Source organism: Doryrhamphus excisus, chromosome 2, assembly GCF_030265055.1.
Source record: "Doryrhamphus excisus isolate RoL2022-K1 chromosome 2, RoL_Dexc_1.0, whole genome shotgun sequence".
Taxonomy (NCBI): Eukaryota; Metazoa; Chordata; class Actinopteri; order Syngnathiformes; family Syngnathidae; genus Doryrhamphus; species Doryrhamphus excisus.
The window spans coordinates 17743447-17764541 of record NC_080467.1 but is presented as its reverse complement, the minus strand read 5'-3'; the positions used below and the strand labels follow the sequence as shown (position 1 = coordinate 17764541).

The 21095-nt window shown below is 39.3% G+C and overlaps 1 protein-coding gene across 2 annotated transcripts; it reads left to right on the top strand.

Moving 5' to 3' along the window:
- The first annotated feature begins 167 nt into the window (after positions 1-167).
- On the top strand, positions 168-21021 carry tbc1d13 (TBC1 domain family, member 13). 2 transcript variants are annotated; one of them, XM_058061889.1, is made up of 13 exons: positions 168-327; positions 3305-3378; positions 3457-3497; positions 4485-4546; positions 7242-7341; positions 7998-8080; positions 11394-11553; positions 11696-11906; positions 14849-15012; positions 17078-17238; positions 17323-17380; positions 18663-18760; positions 18854-21021. In XM_058061889.1, the coding sequence occupies exons 1-12, from the start codon at positions 305-307 to the stop codon at positions 18726-18728; spliced, it is 1203 nt and encodes a 400-aa protein (XP_057917872.1). In that variant the 5' UTR covers positions 168-304; the 3' UTR covers positions 18729-18760; positions 18854-21021. The 2 variants fall into 2 exon arrangements, with proteins under 2 accessions (XP_057917872.1, XP_057917863.1); XM_058061880.1 differs by having other exon boundaries at positions 18663-21021.
- Positions 21022-21095: the final 74 nt, after the last annotated feature.

Below are 21095 nucleotides of genomic sequence, written 5' to 3'. Positions count from 1 at the left end.
TTATGGTTTAATTCGAATTTAATTCTAATTATAGCTTTTGTTGAATTGCAGCTTGTGCTCAAAGCCTGGTTTGGTTGAGCCACTTTCGTAGAGCACAACCCAATATCAACATTGTAACAATAATATGAACGTAGGAGACAATTGTACAATATTGTCTCTCACGACCTTTGGTATCTAAACTATCGATGTTTGGATCGATCATCCCATCCGAGGGGACAGCGGCGTTGTCTGCTGGTGTGTGAAGACGGAAGTGGCTTCCTTCAGGCAATCACCTTTGGACAAAAACATCGCCGCTTACCCAGCTATGTCTATCGCATACAAAAACAGGTAGGGCACCTCTAAACATTTGTTGTGTCTGCAGAGAAAGACGCGAGAATCGCTTAAAAAATAACTTGTATTGGCGTATTGACAGTAACTAGCATCCCTACTGCACAATTGCAATTGAGCATAAGCATATCCAACTGCATTAAGATAAGCGTTGGTCATGCCATCAGACTTCTAGCATACACGCGTTTTAAGTTTTAAACATGATGGTGAATTGGAGCAGGAAATTAGTGCTATTACTTAAGCTAACTCCATTGCCTAGCTAGCGGTGCTAGCTTCCCGTTAGCACATCAGCTGATGCGATAAACACGAGGCTAACGTTTTAGCTGACTGGGTGTTTTCATATCAATGGAGTCAAAAAATAACAAAACACACACACTCTTTCTGTAACTTGCCCCGATAATATTTCGAGGGAATGTTCCATCATTTATGCTTCAAAGCGGTGGCAATAGACTCTTATTTAGCAGTTCTTCCATTTTCCAATTGTGGTGGGCTCTGTTTCACTAAGCTTCTTGCTGAAGGGACAGGATTCATAGACATGGTTTCATGGACACATAACCAGTCTGTGGGGATCAAATGTCACATGTAATAACTCAATTTTCTGCACCGCTTCACTTGAGTCGAGGGTATGCTGGAGTCTATCCCAGCTGTACTGGTCACACAGTACAAACTCCTGAGGGTATTTTCCCAATGTTGCCAGCTCTATGACAACAACCCAACAGCAAAATAATTATCAACATTGGTAACACAAAGGCATACAATTTAAGTTAGTCCAAGTTTTTATTACAAATTCTAGTCTTAAATTCCTTGAATATGACCATTTATGACTGGCCATTTAAGTGGCTATGGGTGGCAGTCGGAGATAAACAGGTCGTCCTGGATGTCTAGAAACAGGTTGCTGTTGTGCCCATGTACAAGACGGTTCACCCACCTTTCCCCAGTGTAGCCCACACTGGTGTGAAGGATGTGAATTAGCAGCCACGTTTCTATCCGTCCACCCCAGGGCAGTTATGTCTACAAATGTTCTCTCCTGCCCAAAACTTAAGACCAGTGCAAAAATTCCAAGAATGTACATTGAGGTTCCAAGTCGAGCTTCAAAATGCAAAAATAAGAAATGGGAGTGAGACTTGAAAACAGATCACCAGACATGGTGGAAGAACGTTTTCTGTCCTGATGAGAACAAAAATTACAGTCCTAATGGCTTCCAACTTTATTGGGCTGACAAGCTGCATTGCTCGGCGGCACCAGCTAGCTTGGCTGAAAAGTTGTAGGAGACTTGTCGCTTTATATACAGATGCGTGAAAATCTTACTCTTGTTTTGGTCATTTTGTATGAACTTATTTCAGGAGCAAAATACCAATGAAAGGGCTGGAAAATGTATGCGCATAGATCAGGGGTGCTCATTAAGTCGATCGCGATCTACCGGTCGATCGCGGAGGTGGTACTGGTCGATCGCTGGTCGATCGCGGCGTGACATTAAAAAAATATCATCCTCGCATCAATGCCGTCACTTGATTGATATACAGGGCAGCCATTCAGATGACAACTGAATGTTGCCCTTCGGGTGACCAATCAAATCAAACAACGTCTCTAAGTGCAGCAGAACTTACGATGTCAGCCTATCATCCATCCCCGTTACTTGATTGACATACAGGACAACCAGTCAGATGACACCTGAATTTTGACCTTTAGGTCACCGCTCATGCGTAAACAGCGATGCAAAGTGCTAAGCTAGTCGGCGAATTGCGTTAGATTTTAAGCCCTCGCTAAAGTTTATGGTCACTAAAATGAGTGAAGGAGCTGGACCAAGTAAAAAGGCAAAAACATATCACTTCCATACGGAATGGGAGGTGGACTTTTTTTTCACAATGTCTTTTTCGAAGTGCGTTTGCCTCATATGCCATTCTACCATCGCAGTACCAAAGAAGGGAAATGTGGAGTAATGTGGAGGTAATTACAAAAAATGTTAATAGTTAATTATGTGTGTTTTGCAATATTGGCTCATTTGGTTATGTAAGGTACATCAACATACATTGTACGTACAAATAATCCTCAATACATTTGAAAATAAATAGATGTTTTGCATTTTTGTAGTGGGTAGATCATTTTGACTCGGTCATTTTAAAAGTAGCTCGCATGCTGAAAAAGTGTGAGCACCCCTGGCATAGATACTCCCTTTTATTTTTTTCCACTCACAAGTGAATTAGTCACACTGTAAAATCCTGATATGGGTTTCTTTTTCCTTCAATGAAACAGTGCAGGGGCGTCAAACAGCACATGGCTATGTGGAGATGTTGCAGTGTACTCACTGATGTACGCAGTCATGAAAAGGCGTGGTTTATAGTGCAACGCTTGGATAAAGGTACTCACCGATGTAGGCAAAGTTCTTCTTCTTATCCGAAAATTACTGCAAAAGCTCTTGTTATCCTGCCACCTCTTGCCACAGAATTGAACTCAATGGTATCCCATATCACTAGCGGTCACATTGCAGCAATGTTTACTTCTGTAAACACATGGAAATGTGAGCGATAACGTGCTTTTGCACATGAACGTCACTTTTCAGATGTTCATTTTAACATGTCACATGTATTTGGTAATGTCAACGACCACATGAAAAAGCAGATTTAACCATCAAATCCTGCAGTGTGAACAGCGCTTTATATTGTATTTTAGTTCCCTTAACTATTGTTGTACTTGAAAATGTGTAATTTGGGCTGAAAATTTGCTTAAATATGCATATTTTTGGGCTCATAATTGACCATATTACACCACAAAACAGCACTGATGTAATGAATGTAATTTGGAACAACTGTGATAGAGTGAAGCTGTGAAATTATTAGCGTGAAGTAGTGAGACTTTGCTGTACTGTATATACAGTATAATGTATTGACATTCATTCATTCATTTTCTACCGCTTATCCTCACGATGAGGATCAAAAAGCTTCAAACTGATATGGATACAAACTTTTCTTTTCCACAGGATACAAGACTTCAAAGTAGCTTTGAGTGAAGGGAATATCAACTTGAAGACACTAAGAGAACTGTGCTTCAATGGTAATTATTTTCTGAATAAAGTCATTGGACAGTTGTTTTTTTCATGTTGATGTTTTCATCTTGTTTTATTCATTTTAGGAATCCCGTTTGAAGGAGGCATACGGGCTCTTTGCTGGAAGGTAAATATGGTTTTGTAGTTTTCCAACAAGTCCAAGGTCTTTATCTAGCTATCAACAGGCTTCCTGCTTGGATATACGTATCACCATGTGTCTTGGCAGAATGTAGTTCATTTCAATTACTTGGGTTCTTGGCACAGACCTGGCATTGAAGCATAGTCCACTCGAGTCCTTCTTGGTGATTCCATTGACCTCATGCAGTGTAGCATTACCTCTGGCAGTAAAAGAGCCACAAACAGTTGCTACAATGTTCCTAGGTTTGACCCTTCCAAACATACATCGAGCTTGGCGTTGTGCCCAAACAGCTTGTCCTGTTTGAAAAACATTTGCCTCGAAGTGTTGGAAGTCGAGTAATGGCAACCTTCTTTGGCTTTAGTTTAGTACTGTGGTAGATGTGCTTACGATACACCGCACAGAGTGTGGAGTCACCCTGCATGGCTTGTTTATGCAGAAACAAGCTGCATAATGTTGAACATTTACAAAACGTTCTTGTTAGCCTGCACTCAACAAACCGGAATTGGAAGTCATCGTCCCCCATCTTAGTCGCCCCTCTTTGATGTCATCAGCGGTTGACTTTGCAGTCTTTGCTGACGAAAACAGTTGCACCGCAAGTCTCTGCTTCTCTTATTGATCATGGCTTTCAAATAAGACCCAATGGAGCCAAAGGAAGTTCAGAGTGTGTGTTGATAATAAATAACTCGACTCCAATTGAGGTAAAGTTACTTTAAATATCCCTTTCATTTGGCATTTATGTATGTGCATTTTGATTTTTTTTCCCACAGGTAAAACCATATTATAAAAATAATTTCAAAATTAATTTAAATGTATTTAATTTAAATAAATTATATTTGCTTTATTTGTTATAGTAAAATAATGTTAGCATACGTTTTGGGTTTCATCTGACTGTTTGGACCAGAGTAATGATGCTAATAGAGTGATACTGTAGTTGATCCAATGAAGGAATGAAATCTTGTCATTTAATCTCTTTAGGTCCTTCTTAACTACCTTCCTCTTGACCAGACAAGATGGGAGTCTTTCCTCAAAAAGGAAAGGTAAGTGGGATGGTAACTTTCAAGTGGGATTGTAAACTACTGTAGGTAGCACAGCTGATGACATCATGACTGGACTAGTCCAGTTGCAATGGATTAAGTGCCCTGAGTAAACAATGGCTTGAATTAATGAATATATACCATCTGATGACTCAAATAGGAGAACTGGCAACTGTATTGTGTGTGCTGAGCAGTTGCTTGAAATATACTCTACATACACATCATGGGAAAATGGTTGCATATTGATTGTCTGGCCCTTAATGATGGGTGGAAAGATGATATACTGTATCTTCAGTGTGGTTATGTTAGCCCCCTTCCTGTTTTTTTTTCTTGCATGTTTGTCACACTTAAATGTTTCAAATCATCAAACAAATATTAGTCAATGACAACACAACTCAACACGAAATGCAGTTTTTAAATTAAACTTTTTATTATTAAGGGCCAAAAAAAATCCAAACCCACATGGCCCTGTGTGGAAAAAGGTATAGGCTCCGAAACCTTTTCTACAAGACAGGACAAATACGACCTCAGAGAAAAACAAAACTTGAAACGAGAACAACAGTATTTCATGCAATTGTTGTCATTCAGCCACATTGGAGGCTTTTCCAGCATGAAGCCTTTTAAGGTCATGCCATAGCATCTCAATAGGATTCAGGTCAGGACTTTGACTAGGCCACTCCAAAGTCTTCATTTGTTTTTTTCTTCAGCCATTCAGAGGTGGACTTGCTGGTGTGTTCTGGATCATTGTCCTGGTGCAGAACCCAAGTTGGTTTCAGTTTGAGGACAGACAAGCCTTAATGTTCTTTTTGTTCAGCACTGGTTTTCATCTTGGATCTCTGCCATGCAGGCTGTTTATACACAGTGTCTTTTTAATGGTGGAGTCATTAACCCTGACCTAACTGATTTTGTTGTGGGGTCTTTTGTAACCTCTTGGATGAGTCATTGCTGCACTTGTGGGTCATGTTGGTTGGACAGCCACTCCTACGAACAACTGGTCCATGTTTTGGCCATTTGTGGAAAATGGATCTCACTGTGGTTCAGTGAAGTTGCAAAGCTTTAGAAATCAGCAATGAGGCAATTATTTTTTCCACACAACTGTATGTTGAATGTTTTATAGTCAGCGATAGATCATGTGGACTTGTAACTTGCATGCTGAAAAAGTGCGTGCACCCCCGATATCCATATACAACCCACATAAATCCTCATTTGTATAAATATAGTACAGCAACATTCGTTGAGCTTTGTGTCATTTAATTAGGACAGAAAGGTTGCAATGATTTTTGGTTATTATCAAGAAAACCATGGAAATGGCTAGATATCAGATCATAACTTAAACTTGTCGCTGTCGTCATTATTATGTGAGGATTTTATCCAGTTGTCTAGATGAGCCTTCTGCAGGTAGTTTTGAATAGGGATCGGCGGATATGTTTTTTTTCCAGCCGATGCTGATTTTTTTCCATCACCCTTAGCCGATGGCCGATTTTGCTTGGGCCGATATTTGTGGCCGATACTGCTTTTGCTTCCTCAATTTACATGAAAAAATGACAATGATAACAAATATTACAGGTTTCAAGTTTAAACAAATATTTATTGAAATATTTAATTGAAATTAAAAGGAATAAATATTCAACTATTTGCCAAACATTTCTGTCGTAGTTTAAGTTCTATCTAGCATCGATGTGATGACTGCTCCTCCGCAGTGAGACGCCCACCCCCCGCTTCTACCACGCAAACACATCACACTGACACAATTTAGTAACATATATAAAACATTTCTCTCATCATTAACGTTTGTGTTGTGCACGCTAAAGACCTCTCATAAGCAGACACGGCTGCTCCAATTCGTTCTGTGTGTGCGTGTGTGTTCAGAGAGAATGCACACACATAACACGACACGCATTTAACCTCAGCCCGATGTTCGCTGAATGAAACTCCTACAAACACCATGGGACTGAATTGACAACGTTGACATTAAACCTGTGATGGTAATAGCTGTACATATCAGCCTTCAACTACATCAACAGCTCCCTAATTACAACGGTAGGCACTTTTAAGGATGAAGCATTCAGCAGCATTCCTGGTTTTCAGACCCACAAACTAAACTATATTTTCAAGCACGTATATTGCATGCACTTGGCATTCATGTTTCCTATTTCAAAGCAGGCGGCAATATTCCAAAGTTTAACTATTAGAGGCTAATTAAAAGTTGAAAAAGTACCCTTGTTGTGATTCACCACTCTTGCAGTGTGGGAGGGGTACAGCGACTGCGTGTGCTGCAGGGTCCTCCGGCAACACAAAGCTGCCCGGCGGATGCCTGTCTGTAAATCATGTGGCGGAAAAATACATCGGTGAACCCACACGCGTATCGGCTGATACCGATTCAAGTAAAGAACACAAATATTGGCCCGATATATTGGCCGGCCGATGTATTGGTCGATCCTTAGTTTTGAACTACCAGTAGGTCCACAGCTAATTTTGACATTATGCCTCAAATGAACACAAAATAGCATAAAGACAATGACATACATCTAATGTTTGAGTAGCAATCTGCTTGGGAAAAGAAGTGACATTGAACTGTTTCCAATCATATTAATAAAACACAAATAGCTCACCCCTCCTGTCAAAGCAGCTCTCATCATGGCTCTAGATATTAATACATCTAACACCACCTCTCCATCCTACATTTGGTCTGTCACAGGGAGGTGTATTCACAGTTTCTGAAAGAAATGATCATCCAGCCTGGCATTGCTAAAGCCAACCTGGGCCTATCCAGAGAAGATGTAACGATGGAAGACCATGTGAGTCAAGTTGTCTTTTTCACAATCTTGATCAACCAATATAACCTTACGTACATGGGTTACATGAAATAATCTTGTTGGAAGAATGAAGTACAGCCAGTGTTTCAGGAAGGGGTGGGCCAACGTCATATTAAACCCTTTGGATTAAAATGGCACATCACTTAAAGTCATGCTTTTGACAACGTTTGACAGCAGTGGTTCCCAAACTTTTCAGTCATATATCCCATCTGATGTTTGACCTGAAATCATGAACCCCCTACTCCTGCACACTTCAAAAAAAATTTTTCCACTGGATGATGAATGCAGTGGATTGACTGGATAATTACCATGCTTAATCGTTACATTTATTCAATAATGTCCAAATAATTAATTTTGCCACATGTGTCAACCTCAAGGCCCACCGGGCAAATGTGGCATGCAATGATTTTTCATTTTATTCAATCGATTTAAAATGTTTGATCACGATTAATTGCTTTTTGTCCACAGTTAACTCACTATCGCAGATAGACATACGTTTTTATCCATAATAACCGAGGGAACACTGTATACAAGAAATGAATGATTGATGAATGGATGGTATCTAAACAAAAGTGATTTCCTGTAGCAGTGGCTCGTGTCTCAGTCCTTAACAACTGGATGGTCTTCTTGTTTTTCAGCCTCTAAATCCCAATCCAGACAGCAGGTGGAATACTTACTTCAAAGATAATGAAATTCTTCTACAAATTGATAAAGATGTAAGGTAAGGAAATAAGGAACATTCTGTTGTGTGTGTGTGTGTACATATATATATATATATATATATATATATATATATATATATATATATATATATATATATATATATATATATATATATATATATATATATACATATATATATATATACACATATATATATATATATATATATATATATATATATATACACATATACATATATATATACATATATATACACATATACATATATATATACACATATACATATATATATACACATATATATATATACACATATACATATATATATATATAGTATATACATACACATACATATATATATATATATACACACACACACACATATATATATACACACACATATATATACACATATACACACACATATATATATATATACATATATACATATACATACATATATATATACATATATCCAAACTCTATTAAATTAATCTCTTACCTCAAAATTCTACACAAAATACTCCATTATGACAATGTGAAAAAGTTTTTTTTTTTCACATGTTTTGAATTGATAAAAAATAGAAAACAAAAAAATCACATTTACATAAGTATTCACAGCCTTTGCTTAATACTTTGTTGATCCACCTTTGGCAGCAATTACAGCCTCAAGTCTTTTTGAATATGATCCCACAAGTTTAGCACACCTATCTTTAGGCAGTTTTGCCCATTCTTCTTTGCAATAAGTCTCAAGCTCCATCAGGTTGGATGGGAGACGTCTGTGCACAGCCATTTTCAGATCTCTCCAGAGATGTTCGATCGGATTCAAGTCTGGACTCTGGCTGGGCCACTCCCGGACACTCACGGAGTGGTTCTGAAGCCAATCTTTTGAGATCTTGGCTGTGTGCTTCGGGTCGTTGTCCTGCTGAAAAATGAACCTTCGCCCCAGCCTGAGGTCAAGAGCGCTCTGGAGCAGGTTTTCATCCAGGATATCTCTATATATTGCTGCATTCATTTTTCCTTCTATCCCGACTAGTCTGCCAGTTCCTGCTGCTGAAAAACATCCCCACAGCATGATGCTGCCACCACCATGCTTCACTGTAGGGATGGTATTGGCCTGGTGATGAGCAGTGCCTGGTTTCCTCCAAACATGGCGCCTGGCATTCACACCAAAGAGTTCAATCTTTGTCTCATCAGACCAGAGAATTTTGTTTCTCATGGTCTGAGAGTCATTCAGGTGCTTTTTGGCAAATTCCAGACGGGCTGCCATGTTCCTTTTACTAAGGAGTGGCTTTCGTCTGGCCACTCTACCATACAGGCCTGATTGGTGGATTGCTGCAGAGATGGTTGTCCTTCTGGAAGGCTCTCCTCTCTCCACAGAGGAACGCTGGAGCTCTGACAGAGTGACCATCGGGGCCTCGGTCACCTCCCTGACTAAGGCCCTTCTTCCCCGATCGCTCAGTTTAGAAGGCCGGCCAGCTCTAGGAAGAGTCCTGGTGGTTCCAAACGTCTTCCATTTACCAATAATGGAGGCCACTGTGCTCATTGGGACCTTCAAAGCAGCAGAAATTTTTCTGTATCCTTCCCCAGATTTGTGCCTCAAGACAATCCTGTCTCGCAGGTCTACAGACAGTTCTTTTGACTTCATGCTTGGTGTTTGTGCTCTGACATGCACAGTCAACTGTGGGACCTTATATAGACAGGTGTGTGCCTTTCCAAATCATATCCAATCAACTGAATGTACTGCAGGTGGACTCCAATTAAGCTGTAGAAAGATCTCAAGGATGATCAGTGGAAAAAAGTTTTGAGCTTCATGGCAAAGGCTGTGAATACTTATGTAAATGTGATTTCTTAGTTTTCTATTTTTAATAAATTCAAAAAAAGTAAAAAAAAAAACTTTTTCACATTGTCATAATGGAGTATTTTGTGTAGAATTTTGGGCTAAGAGATTAAATTAATACAATTTGGAATGAGGCTGTAACATGACAAAATGTGGAAAAAGTGAAGCGCTGTGAATACTTTCCGGATGCACTGTATATATATATATATATATATATATATATATATATATATATATATATATATATACACACACACACACACATTCATTCATTCTCTACCGCTTATCCTCACGAGAGTCACGGGGGTGCTGGAGCCTATCCCAGCTGTCTTCGGGCGAGAGGTGGGGTACACCCTGGACTGGTCGCCAGCCAATCACAGGGCTCATATAGACCAACAACCATTCACACTCACATTCATACCCAGGGCTCGACAATAACGATGGCCCGGGGCAAGTTAAAACAAAATTGGGGAAAGTAAATCCAATCAGTGATATTCCCGTCGGGCAAGTGCACTTTGGCATGCCATACTGCCAAGAGTTTTTTTTAAAAGCGGTTCTTGTTGGGTTCGTTTATTTAGACCGCGGTCCGTAATCCACAATCCGTGTTTTACCCAAACCCGTTCTTGTTTGCGATCAACCAATCAGCGATCGTTTGACTACGAAAACATCTATCATGGCGTCCCTGCCAACATCGTCTAATTCTTCAACAACTTGTGAAGGAAAACAGCAAAAAGTGATGAACCAGTGCCTCCTAAACAAGTATTTTATTAGCGGCAGCAAATCAAATGATGGCACAGGTGAGTGAATCACATTGCTGTGACAATTTGAAGTGGTCACAATGAAACACCACCGATTAGATCCAATACCAAGTGCTGATTTTGCACAAGCTACAAAATCTAGCAGTTCCATTTCTCTGTGTATTTTTCTCACCTTCACAAATTATTGTTTGACCATTGAGCAAAAAAACACTATTAAAAACACTTTACTAGTACACAAATGTGTCTATTCAATAATGTTTCAATGTGGTGCACAACTTATAAATATCACTGCTTACTACGACTACGATGTGTAAGGTAGTATGGCATGCCATGTTAACATACGTTTCAGACATTCCTCCAAATACAATGCATCAGTACTATTATCTGATGAATTATCAGCATATTCGGGCAAGTTCGGGCAAAGAGTTCTCACCTTAAGGATTCCCCATGGGCAAGTAATTTTTGTTTTTAATGTAGAGCCCTGATACCTATGGACAATTTGGATTTACCAGTTAACCTAGCATGTTTTTGGAATGTGGGAGGAAACTGAAGTACCCGGAGAAAACCCACGCATGCACGGGTACCGAGCTGTGTGGCTTGCACGCTAACCACTTGTCCGCCAAGCAAGCCATATATAGTATATATATATTTTCCCTTTTTGAAGGGATGACATCTAAAGTGATGGACAAAAAAACTGTATTTTAAACATCTTCCACTTGAAGCACTATGTGACAAATGTTTCCATTTTCCAGGAGGCTGTATCCAGACATGGCCTTCTTTCAGCGTCCTACGGACTACCCATGCCAACTTATCTTAGACCCTCAGAATGATTATGAGACGCTGCGTCGGCGAGTGGAGCAAACCACCCTGAAAGCACAAACTGTTAATCGGAACCGCAGTGGAGTAACCAATGTATGTATGAATTTCTTCTTTCAGAAGATACTGTATTGCAGATACTGTACCATCTCCCTTCTCAGATTTTCTTTGGGATTAAGTTTGCAGACTGGCTAGGCCACTCCAGCATCTTAATGTGCTTTGTTACATTTCCCCCCAGGTCAGCTCCCCTGGAAAGGCATTGAATCTGTATCCATCCAATGAATACGAGGTGTTGCCCTGTGGCAGTGAAGCACATTGGGAGGTGGTGGAGCGCATCCTCTTCATCTACGCCAAACTCAATCCAGGGATTGCCTATGTCCAGGGCATGAATGAAATCGTTGGTCCAATTTACTATACATTCGCCACAGACCCAAACAGCCAGTGGAAAGGTAAATCTTTTGCTTTTCACTTCAGTAAATACTTCATTGCAGGGAAAGGCACCATAATCGTTTTTGTGTCAATCACTGTATTTTCCAAGTTGCCTCTGTCAGAAAATGCATCATGAAGAGGAAAAGACATCAAAGTCGCTTTTATATCGAAATTTGTTTCACAAAATTCAAAACCAAGAACAAACATTTAATGTGGGAAGGCAAGTTATTACACCAGAGGTGCTCACACTTTTTCAGCACGCGAGCTACTTTTAAAATGACCGCGTCAAAATGATCTACCCACTACAAAAATGCAAAACATCTATTTATTTTCAAATGTATTGAGGATTATTTGTACGTACAATGTATGTTGATGTACCTTACATAACCAAATGAGCCAATATTCCAAAACACACATAATTAACTATTACATTTTTTTGTAATTACCTGAGTTTACTTTGATGACTTGCACTGAATTGAACCAGCCAGGGATGCATAGTCCGGACAGTAGCTGCTGATAGCCAGCCTCAAGCACACTTCCAAATGTTTATCAGTCATGGATAATATCCGTATCACAATATCCGTATAATATTCCATATCCGTATGGAAGTGATATGTTTTTTGCCTTTTTACTTGGTCCAGTTTTTGCCTTTTTACTTGCTCCAGCTCCTTCACTCATTTTAGTGACCATAAACTTTAGCGAGGGCTTAAAATCTCGCAATTCGCCGACTAGCTTAGCACTTTGCATCGTTGTTTACGCATGAGCGGTGACCTAAAGGTCAAAATTCAGTTGTCATCTGACTGGTTGTCCTGTATGTCAATCAAGTAACGGGGATGGATGATAGGCTGACATCGTAAGTTCTGCTGCACTTAGAGACGTTGTTTGATTTGATTGGTCACCCGAAGGGCAACATTCAGTTGTCATCTGAATGGCTGCCCTGTATATCAATCAAGTGACGGCATTGATGCTGGGATGATATTTTTTTAATGTCACGCCGCGATCGACCAGCGATCGACCAGTACCACCTCCGCGATCGACCGGTAGCTCGCGATCGACTTAATGAGCACCCCTGTATTACACAATATCACACAGCCACAGTCTGCATAGGTGTCTGCAATGTTAACATAACACATTAACACTGGTTTTGCTACACCGGGAATGTCCAAATGTTTTCTATCAACTAGGGATGGGCACGATTAATTGATGATTGATATTTTTTGATTTTTCAACAGTGTTAAACAGAGTTCATGTAGTGTGCGTCGAGAAAGCAATGTAATGAATTTTACTGTGTGGCGGTAGTAAAATATCCCACCAGCGGGGGGCGATATAGCCTATGGACAGCAGAGAAAACCGCCTGCCAGCTGACATATTAGAAGTAGAAAACATGAAGCGTGCAGGGCAAAGTGTAGCGTGGAACCATTTCGAGCTTAAAAATGACTGTTCATTGCAAATACTTCGACACAATTTATAAATATAATTCAACAACAACTCCCATGATGTATCGCCTAAAGAACACTCATTCGACTGTGCTTAAAGGAAATTAATCTTCATCCTGCAATCAACCCACCATTGACTCACTCTTTTGATATGATATATTTAACTGAAATTGCTGATCCCAACAACCAATCATTTATAAAGAAAAATCTTGGAAATTATCAGGGGTGCCCAAACTTTTTCATACCACTGTAAGTCACACCCCACTACGAAGTCACAGGACCAGCCAAACTATGAACACATAGTCTGGAAAATGTTAAAGACGTTCCATGTTTAATTTTCTGGGAATCATTGCCTTATCGATTCCAGTGGGCGCTATGCAACATTCATGGCAACATCATTACCGATTCCCAAGCGGCACAAATGGTCAAAATGTGGGTTTCATTTCAGGACAAATGATAACAATGGGACAATGAGCGTACTTGCAAAGTGGATGTTTCAACAAAGGGAGGAATTTAGGGGTGTGAATCTCAGCACTGAGGACGATTGGATACACATCTTGATGGCACTGCAAGTGATACAACACTTTAACGATACCTGGAATTTTCTGGTGATTCGATGCAATACTATTAACCCTCTTCACGATGCGATATGATACGATATGATGCGATAATCATTTAGTTCAAATCAATGCAATCCGATATTATATGGTGCAATTTCTTGCGATATGATGCAATTCAACATGATGCAAATAAGCAAAGGGGAAAATGTGTCTCCAAAAAGGATTTGGCTTCATTCCTTATAGGCACTTGGCAGTAAATTCAACTAAAGTGCTGTTTGTCTTTTTTTACTATGCACTACTTCTTGATCATTCTTTTTGCCATCTTAAAACTCAACAATCTTCAACAACTTTTCAAGACGATTTTCCTCACACTTTCAAATCAGCTATGCAATTACAATAGCAGTGGTTCAGTGGTGGAGTCAAACAATTAAACAATTACTGCTGTAAAAATACAGTATGCAGCAACAACAAAGTTAAAGTGACACTTTCAACAGTTGGAATCAATGTTTGTTTATATTCCTGTCTGAAAAACATACTGCTGCTGCTTAGTACGTGCGAAAGTCCATGCTGTTTTACTAGTAGTTGTATGTGCCTCACGGCTTCCGTCCGTGTTCAATACAAAACACCAAATAATGATGATGCATTCATTGCAACTTGGGAACAGCATATGGAGTGAAGTTGAACATTAATAAAACAGCACTTGCATCAAATTTTACTGATACCCACAAACGCATCGTGATGAATCTAGATTTCACGCGTCAATTGCATCCATACCCAGTAAATGAGCTGATTCACTCGCATGCGCATCGGTGTATCAATTAATATCGATTCTTTTCCACACCCTTAGAGGAAATACTACGAAAATGTGGAAACATTTGCATGGCATGCCTTTGCTTTCAATGAATTTTGCATTTGCTCTGAGGTGGATCAAACATTGACGCACATGGGACTGTTTGTACTTTGCAGAGCATGCAGAGGCAGACACGTTCTTCTGCTTCACCAATCTAATGTCGGAGAACAGAGACAACTTCATCAAGAGCCTCGACGACTCTCAGTGCGGCATAACGTACAAAATGGAGAGTGTGTACTCCATGCTCAAAGAGAAAGATCTGGAGCTCTATCTCAAGCTGGTAAGAACAAGCCTTCTGAGTCAAGTCAGGTCTTCTTCCAGAGAAACTAAGAACAAAGTCATGCTATTCAGGCCATCCTCTCAGTAGTTAAAAGATCCAGATTTAGTTTAAAGAACAAGATAAAAAAACACAACCATGAACATGCGGCAAGCCAGGAAAAAAACATATTCACATCAAAAACACAATTATGACATTCTCTCTGATTCTGTTGGCCCACTTTTTAGCAGAGCTCCATGTGTTGTTTACAAAATACCAAAGTGGCCCTTGCATTTTTTTGTTAACTATGTGGCCCTCACTGGAAAAAGGTCAGACAGCCCTGATTTGATTTGGAGCTATTTGGAGCTACATACAGTTAGGGCCATAAATGTTTGGATGGAGACAAAGGTTTTTGTAGCTTTGGTTCTATAGAGTACCACAATGAATGTTAAATGACACAATTCAGATGTATTTTAAGTGCAGATTTTCAGCTTGAATTCAGTGAACATAGTCATTTTTCCCAACACAACCCCTTCATTTCAGAGTTTCAAAAGTAATTGGACAATTGAAATAACTGAAAGTAAATTGTTCTTTTCTAATACTTGGTTGGAAACCCCTTTCCTGACAATGACTGCCTGAAGTCTTGAGCTCATGCAGATTCTTTCTGCGTTTCTTCCTCTTTAATGCTCTGCCATGCTTGCACAGCAGTGGTTTGCAGTTGGGTTGAGATCAGGTGACTGACCTGACCATGCAAGAATATTCTACTTCTTTGCTTTGATAAAGTCCTGGGTTGCTTTGGCAGTGGGTTTTGGGTCATTATCCATCTGTAGTATGGCTGTTTGGCTGGGTTTGAGACCATATGTCTCTGAACCCTTGTGACCTGTGTCAGTAAACACTAGTCACCCAGTGGCACTGGCAGCTATGCATGCCCGAGCATCACACTGCCTCCGCCATGTTTTACAAAGGACACAATATGCTTTGCATCCAGAGCTGCACCATGCTTTCTCTATACTTTTTTCTTGCCATCATTCTGGGAGAGGTTGATCTTGGTTTAATCTGTCATTTTTGTACTCCTATTGCAATTTCACAGATGGATTTTCTCAGATTTTGCAAGATGGCTTGATTTCACCTGCTTGGTGAGCCCCCCTTGATTGCATGTTGTTTTTACGGGCACAATCCTCCAAATGCAAACACTATACCTCAAATAATCTCCATACCTTTTATGTTTAATTGGTAATGACATAACAAAGGAACTTCCCACAACTGCCAAGTGTCCAATTACTTTTTAAAATGGGGTGGCATACATTAAAGAGCTGAAACTCGAAAATTCTTCATCCAATTTGAATGTGGATACCAGCAAATGAAAGCTGACAGTCTGCACATTATACCCATGTCCATGATATAACTAATTGGTAGGAGTATTGATAATTATCGGCCTGATATCAGCATAAAAATGCAATATTAGTGCAGGATGTTTTTGAAAACAAATATATAAAAAATGCTGTATATAACACATACAGTATGTGTACATTCTCCCACTGGAGACATATTAGTATCGGAAATTGAAAACTGTACAATCGGCATATCTGTTTTTGGCAATAAAGACAATATCAGACACCCTCAATAATTGGAATAGCTTTCACGACACAGGTAAAACAGAACTTTTGTCAATGTCCAAATATATATCTGGTCAATATATTTGGTCTTTCTGGTCAAAATACAGGAAAATGGGCATGTTTTACATAGTTGCAAATGGTGATTAATCACTATTAATTTAAAAACAGATTAATCTGTTTGACAACCCCAGCTTTTAAATGTTATTTGACAACAGAATAGTCCATAGAAACACATCGACTGGTACATGACAACCAGTCAGTGTGTTTCTAGTATGTGGACTCTTCTTGACATTTTTCTAACACAGGCAAATATGTGTGTTTTGAAAGTAGCCAAAGTCAAAAACAAAGCAAAACCCAAAAAGTGAACTGGAGAAAGTTGGAGGAACATCAAGATCAAAATGCAGTTCCTGTTTTTCTTGATTGTAGTTCAGATGGGGGTATTCATGGCTTTTCTCCTTTTTCTTTGCCCTCAGCTAGAACAGAATATCAAACCTCAGTATTTCACCTTCCGCTGGCTGACCCTGTTGTTATCACAAGAGTTCCTCCTGCCAGATGTCATCCGCATCTGGGACACTCTGTTCTCCGACCAGGACCGCTTCCACTTCCTCATCCTGGTTTGCTGTGCCATGCTCATGTGAGAATGTCAGCCTGTTTACCCCGAGCTTCACTAAACACTTGTTCACATTATCCGTATTTCCTCTTGACTTGACCTTCACAGACTGATCCGAGACAACATTCTGGCAGGAGACTTCACAGTAAATATGAGATTACTGCAGGTGGGTATGTTTTGGAATACTTCAGTTTGGGTTATGTTACTGCATAAAGGGCTGTGATTGGTCATCTTATAGTACATCATTTTCAGTCTGTATATGACTCGTTTGGAGGGTGCACGGAACACCTTCGCCAATGCTGTCTCTGATTTTGGGTCATCAGTTGTATTAAAAGTAAAACATATGACAATATATTGCAATCTACCCATTTCATTTCTACTATATTCCACTCTTCTGCACTCTGTGTGTATGCTACTGGCCCCGCCTCCACCCACCAAAGCAAAGAGACTGTATGACTGACAAAAGGGCTCACTCATGCCATTGTTGCCATGTTCATGCCATTTTTCTATGGAACAAACTCCGGTCTCCTAGCTGTGTGGCCTGCGCGCTAACCACTCGGTCGCCATGCAGCCATATACGCAATACAACACAATACTACACAATAAATATTAGACTGATAATTATTGGGCCAATATGAGGAATAATGGGCGCCACACACGGGAGGCGGCATTGCATTTACTCTATTCATTTTAAATGGAACCTGCGTGATAGGGCAAATTTCCCGTGTCACCATTCAGCCAAGTGACACAAGAAATTTGGGCCAATAAAAGTTTGTGTTTGTGCATATCATCGTGCACACGCTGGCTTGCAAAGCATTCCCAGAAAGTTGAAAAATGTTTTTGTCGGTTTCACCCAGATGAGGACATGGGGGAGTTTCATTCATCGACCAATGAGCAGACAGGATGCTAAATCAGTACGCTATACATGGCGTGTCAGATTTTCCGGAACAATTTGACATTTCAAAAAAATTGATATATATTTTTTTATATTCTAAAAAAATACTGGGTGTGTTTACATCATCAAAACCATGGGAGTCTCATACAATTCTATCTGAATGTGAACACATCACTCACCGGTGTCGCTGGCTACAGTCGCTATCGCCTCCTGTGTTCATGGTTCGCTAAGTGTTGCCGGTGAGTTTCGCCAATCTCAGTCGTTTGTCACCTACTGTGTGTGGCGGCCATTATAATCGCTAAGTCTAATAACATGAAAAAATACTGATTAGTGATAACAATAAAAAAAACCCAAAGTGATCCATTGTGGTTAGATTATAACCATATTGTGCTCTCGGTGAGTTAGGGTGAGCAAATCAAGTGCTCCTTTTCTTGTTGTATCTTCCCCCGAATTCACTTGTGCATTTGAAAAGTGCAAAAGTTGTTAGTATTGGTAGCTTGAAAAAAAATATACTTTGCATCTAATATATTTACAACTTTGGTGTTTGTGTCAGGATTATCCCATCTCAGATGTCCACACCATCTTGATGAAGGCCAAAGAACTGCAGGATAACTCATAATCAGTTCCAGCTGTTGCCTCCACTCTTATGTGGTGAGTGCGAGGGCAGACGTCGACCAAAACATTGTCTGTTTAAGGACCTCCACGCACGTGTTGGGGAAAAAGACGCCTATTGACTTTTAACAGGACGATCTGGTGTTTGGTCAGTGGGAGCGGCCAAAGAGAACTTGAATGAAGGAACATTGTGGTGATCAGGAAGGGTATCACAGTGCATTATGGGAAGAGGAGTCCCTGTGGTCATTCTCTGCCATCGCTTGTTGTCCACAGTCGTCAGTGTTTGCAGTGACAGTTCAATTGGTAAGTGATGAAAACATTCCAGAGCCAAGCTTTTATCCAAACGGCATTTGGAAGCATAATAAATGAGTTGTTTTGTCCCTTTCCTTAGTTTTTGGTGGTTGTGCTCTTTTTAAACATTTGAATGTTTTCAATATAAGTCATTACTAGCAGTAGTACAAAGATAATCATGAAGGGATGGGAGTGGCATTTTTGTTATGATTTGTTATTATGAATGATGGTTGCTACTTCAGTATTGTGCCTTTTAGACCCACAAGGAATTGAAATTTTATTTTGACAGAATGAAAGGTGTCACTACAGTATACTGTATCATGCAAGTTGTGATACATCATACACTACACTCCTCCCTCGTGGGCATGCATGGCCTTCATTTTTTTGGAACCCTTCTTTTTCAAAGGTGGAATCATTGTACCAGAGCTATTTCAACCTTTTCCACATTGGAAAATGTAAGAAAGTTAGGGTCACTTTGATATTTTGTAAAGCAACACATGTAAATATGCTAACTAGTTATATATTTCAAGAAAAGAAAATGCATCTCTGCTTTGTTGTACCTCCGCTACTAATAAATATATTAGTAGTATATATAACTTTGCTCACCCTTTTCCCCCATTTGTGTTTTTTTAAATCAAATTTTCCCAATATTTTGACTTTCTTCTTAAGTAATCATTTGTCATCTTTAATATTTCAACTCATGCTACAAAAGTGGTGTTTTTTCGTCGTAGTGTAAGTTTAATCTAAAATAATGAAGTGTTTACAATTACTTTTTTCTAGGAGTATGTTAACTTTATTCTCATAAATTGTTGTTTCCATTTGTGCTGTTGTTACTAAAATAATGTTTTTCCTCTTAATTTTTCATGTTGTTCTCATAAAACCGAGGATTTTCACATGAGACTACAACTCTTTTCTCTTAATATTTTCAATTTGTTCATGTAAAATTACTGCTTTTTTTTGTTTCAATTTTGTGCCAATTGTGCCAAAAAACAGATGCCATTGACATACACCTCAGCAACCGTTCCCCTTTGTTGATGGATCAACATTAGCAATAAAAGTGACTGTTGTAATTATTAAACAAAATTCAGCTCCAGACCTCTCCCCTTCTCGCGTCAATTGCCATGGTTCCCTCACGTTCCGTACAGGGTGGAGCAATGAAGCATACCAGGGGCCACTTGTCAATTAGTCGTACACAGCAGCTACCGCAGGAAGAGGCCGGATCAGGCTGTACTTAATCCTTCCTGATGTAAGATCTGCATCCCATTCAAGTCTGCTCCAGTATTTATTATCTTTGCTTAAGTCCAAATGTACGTAAATGTCTTTGTTCCAGAGCAAATGAGCCGCTTGGTCAGTGACGGTTGGTGTTCAAGGAATGAACAATGTGCAATTGGAAAGGATTCAAAAGGGAGTACACTCCTTACATTTCTGCAAATATTTTATATATTTTCATGAGACAACACTAAAAAAAAAGATGCAGTCAGTGTACAGCTTGGATAAGTGTACATAAAAAAAAATACAATTCTATAATCAACAATTCAAATCAACAATAATTCAACAATTCTAAAAATAAAGAACAATTTAAAAAGAAAACTTACTAAAAAACAGCAAAAATCAGCAGTAATTTTACAATAATTATGTTTCAATATTTTTTTCAATATATATTTTAAAATATGTATAATTTATTTATAAATATTATCACGTTCACATCGACATGGTGCATTTTTTCACATAAAACATACGTTTTCAATTGGACCTCTTACCCTGCAGTATAAATGTAGCCAAAATATCAAAGTGGCCCTTACATCGTTTCATTTTTCAGAATGTGGCCCTCGATGGGAAAAGTTTGGACACCCCTGTTTTAGACGCAGTCTTGTGTTCAGTGTACTCAAAAATGTATCGGGTTGCATGTTGTGAATTTGATGATACACATTTTCATTGTTGCCAGTGTTAATACTTGTACATATATTTTTTTACATACTGCATTAAAATGAAGGATTGGATAAATTTAATTCATTCTTTTGTCCTTTTTTGGCTCAGGATGCTGATCTTAAGGCCCAGTTTTGTTACTGTTGGCTGGATACTG

Coding starts and splice junctions, on each gene's coding strand:
- tbc1d13 (XM_058061889.1), top strand. CDS start 305: ATGTCTATCGCATACAAAAACAG. Junction 3,379..3,456: donor AAGAGAACTGTGCTTCAATG/GTAATTATTTTC, acceptor TATTCATTTTAG/GAATCCCGTTTGAAGGAGGC. Junction 17,239..17,322: donor GTTTGCTGTGCCATGCTCAT/GTGAGAATGTCA, acceptor TGACCTTCACAG/ACTGATCCGAGACAACATTC.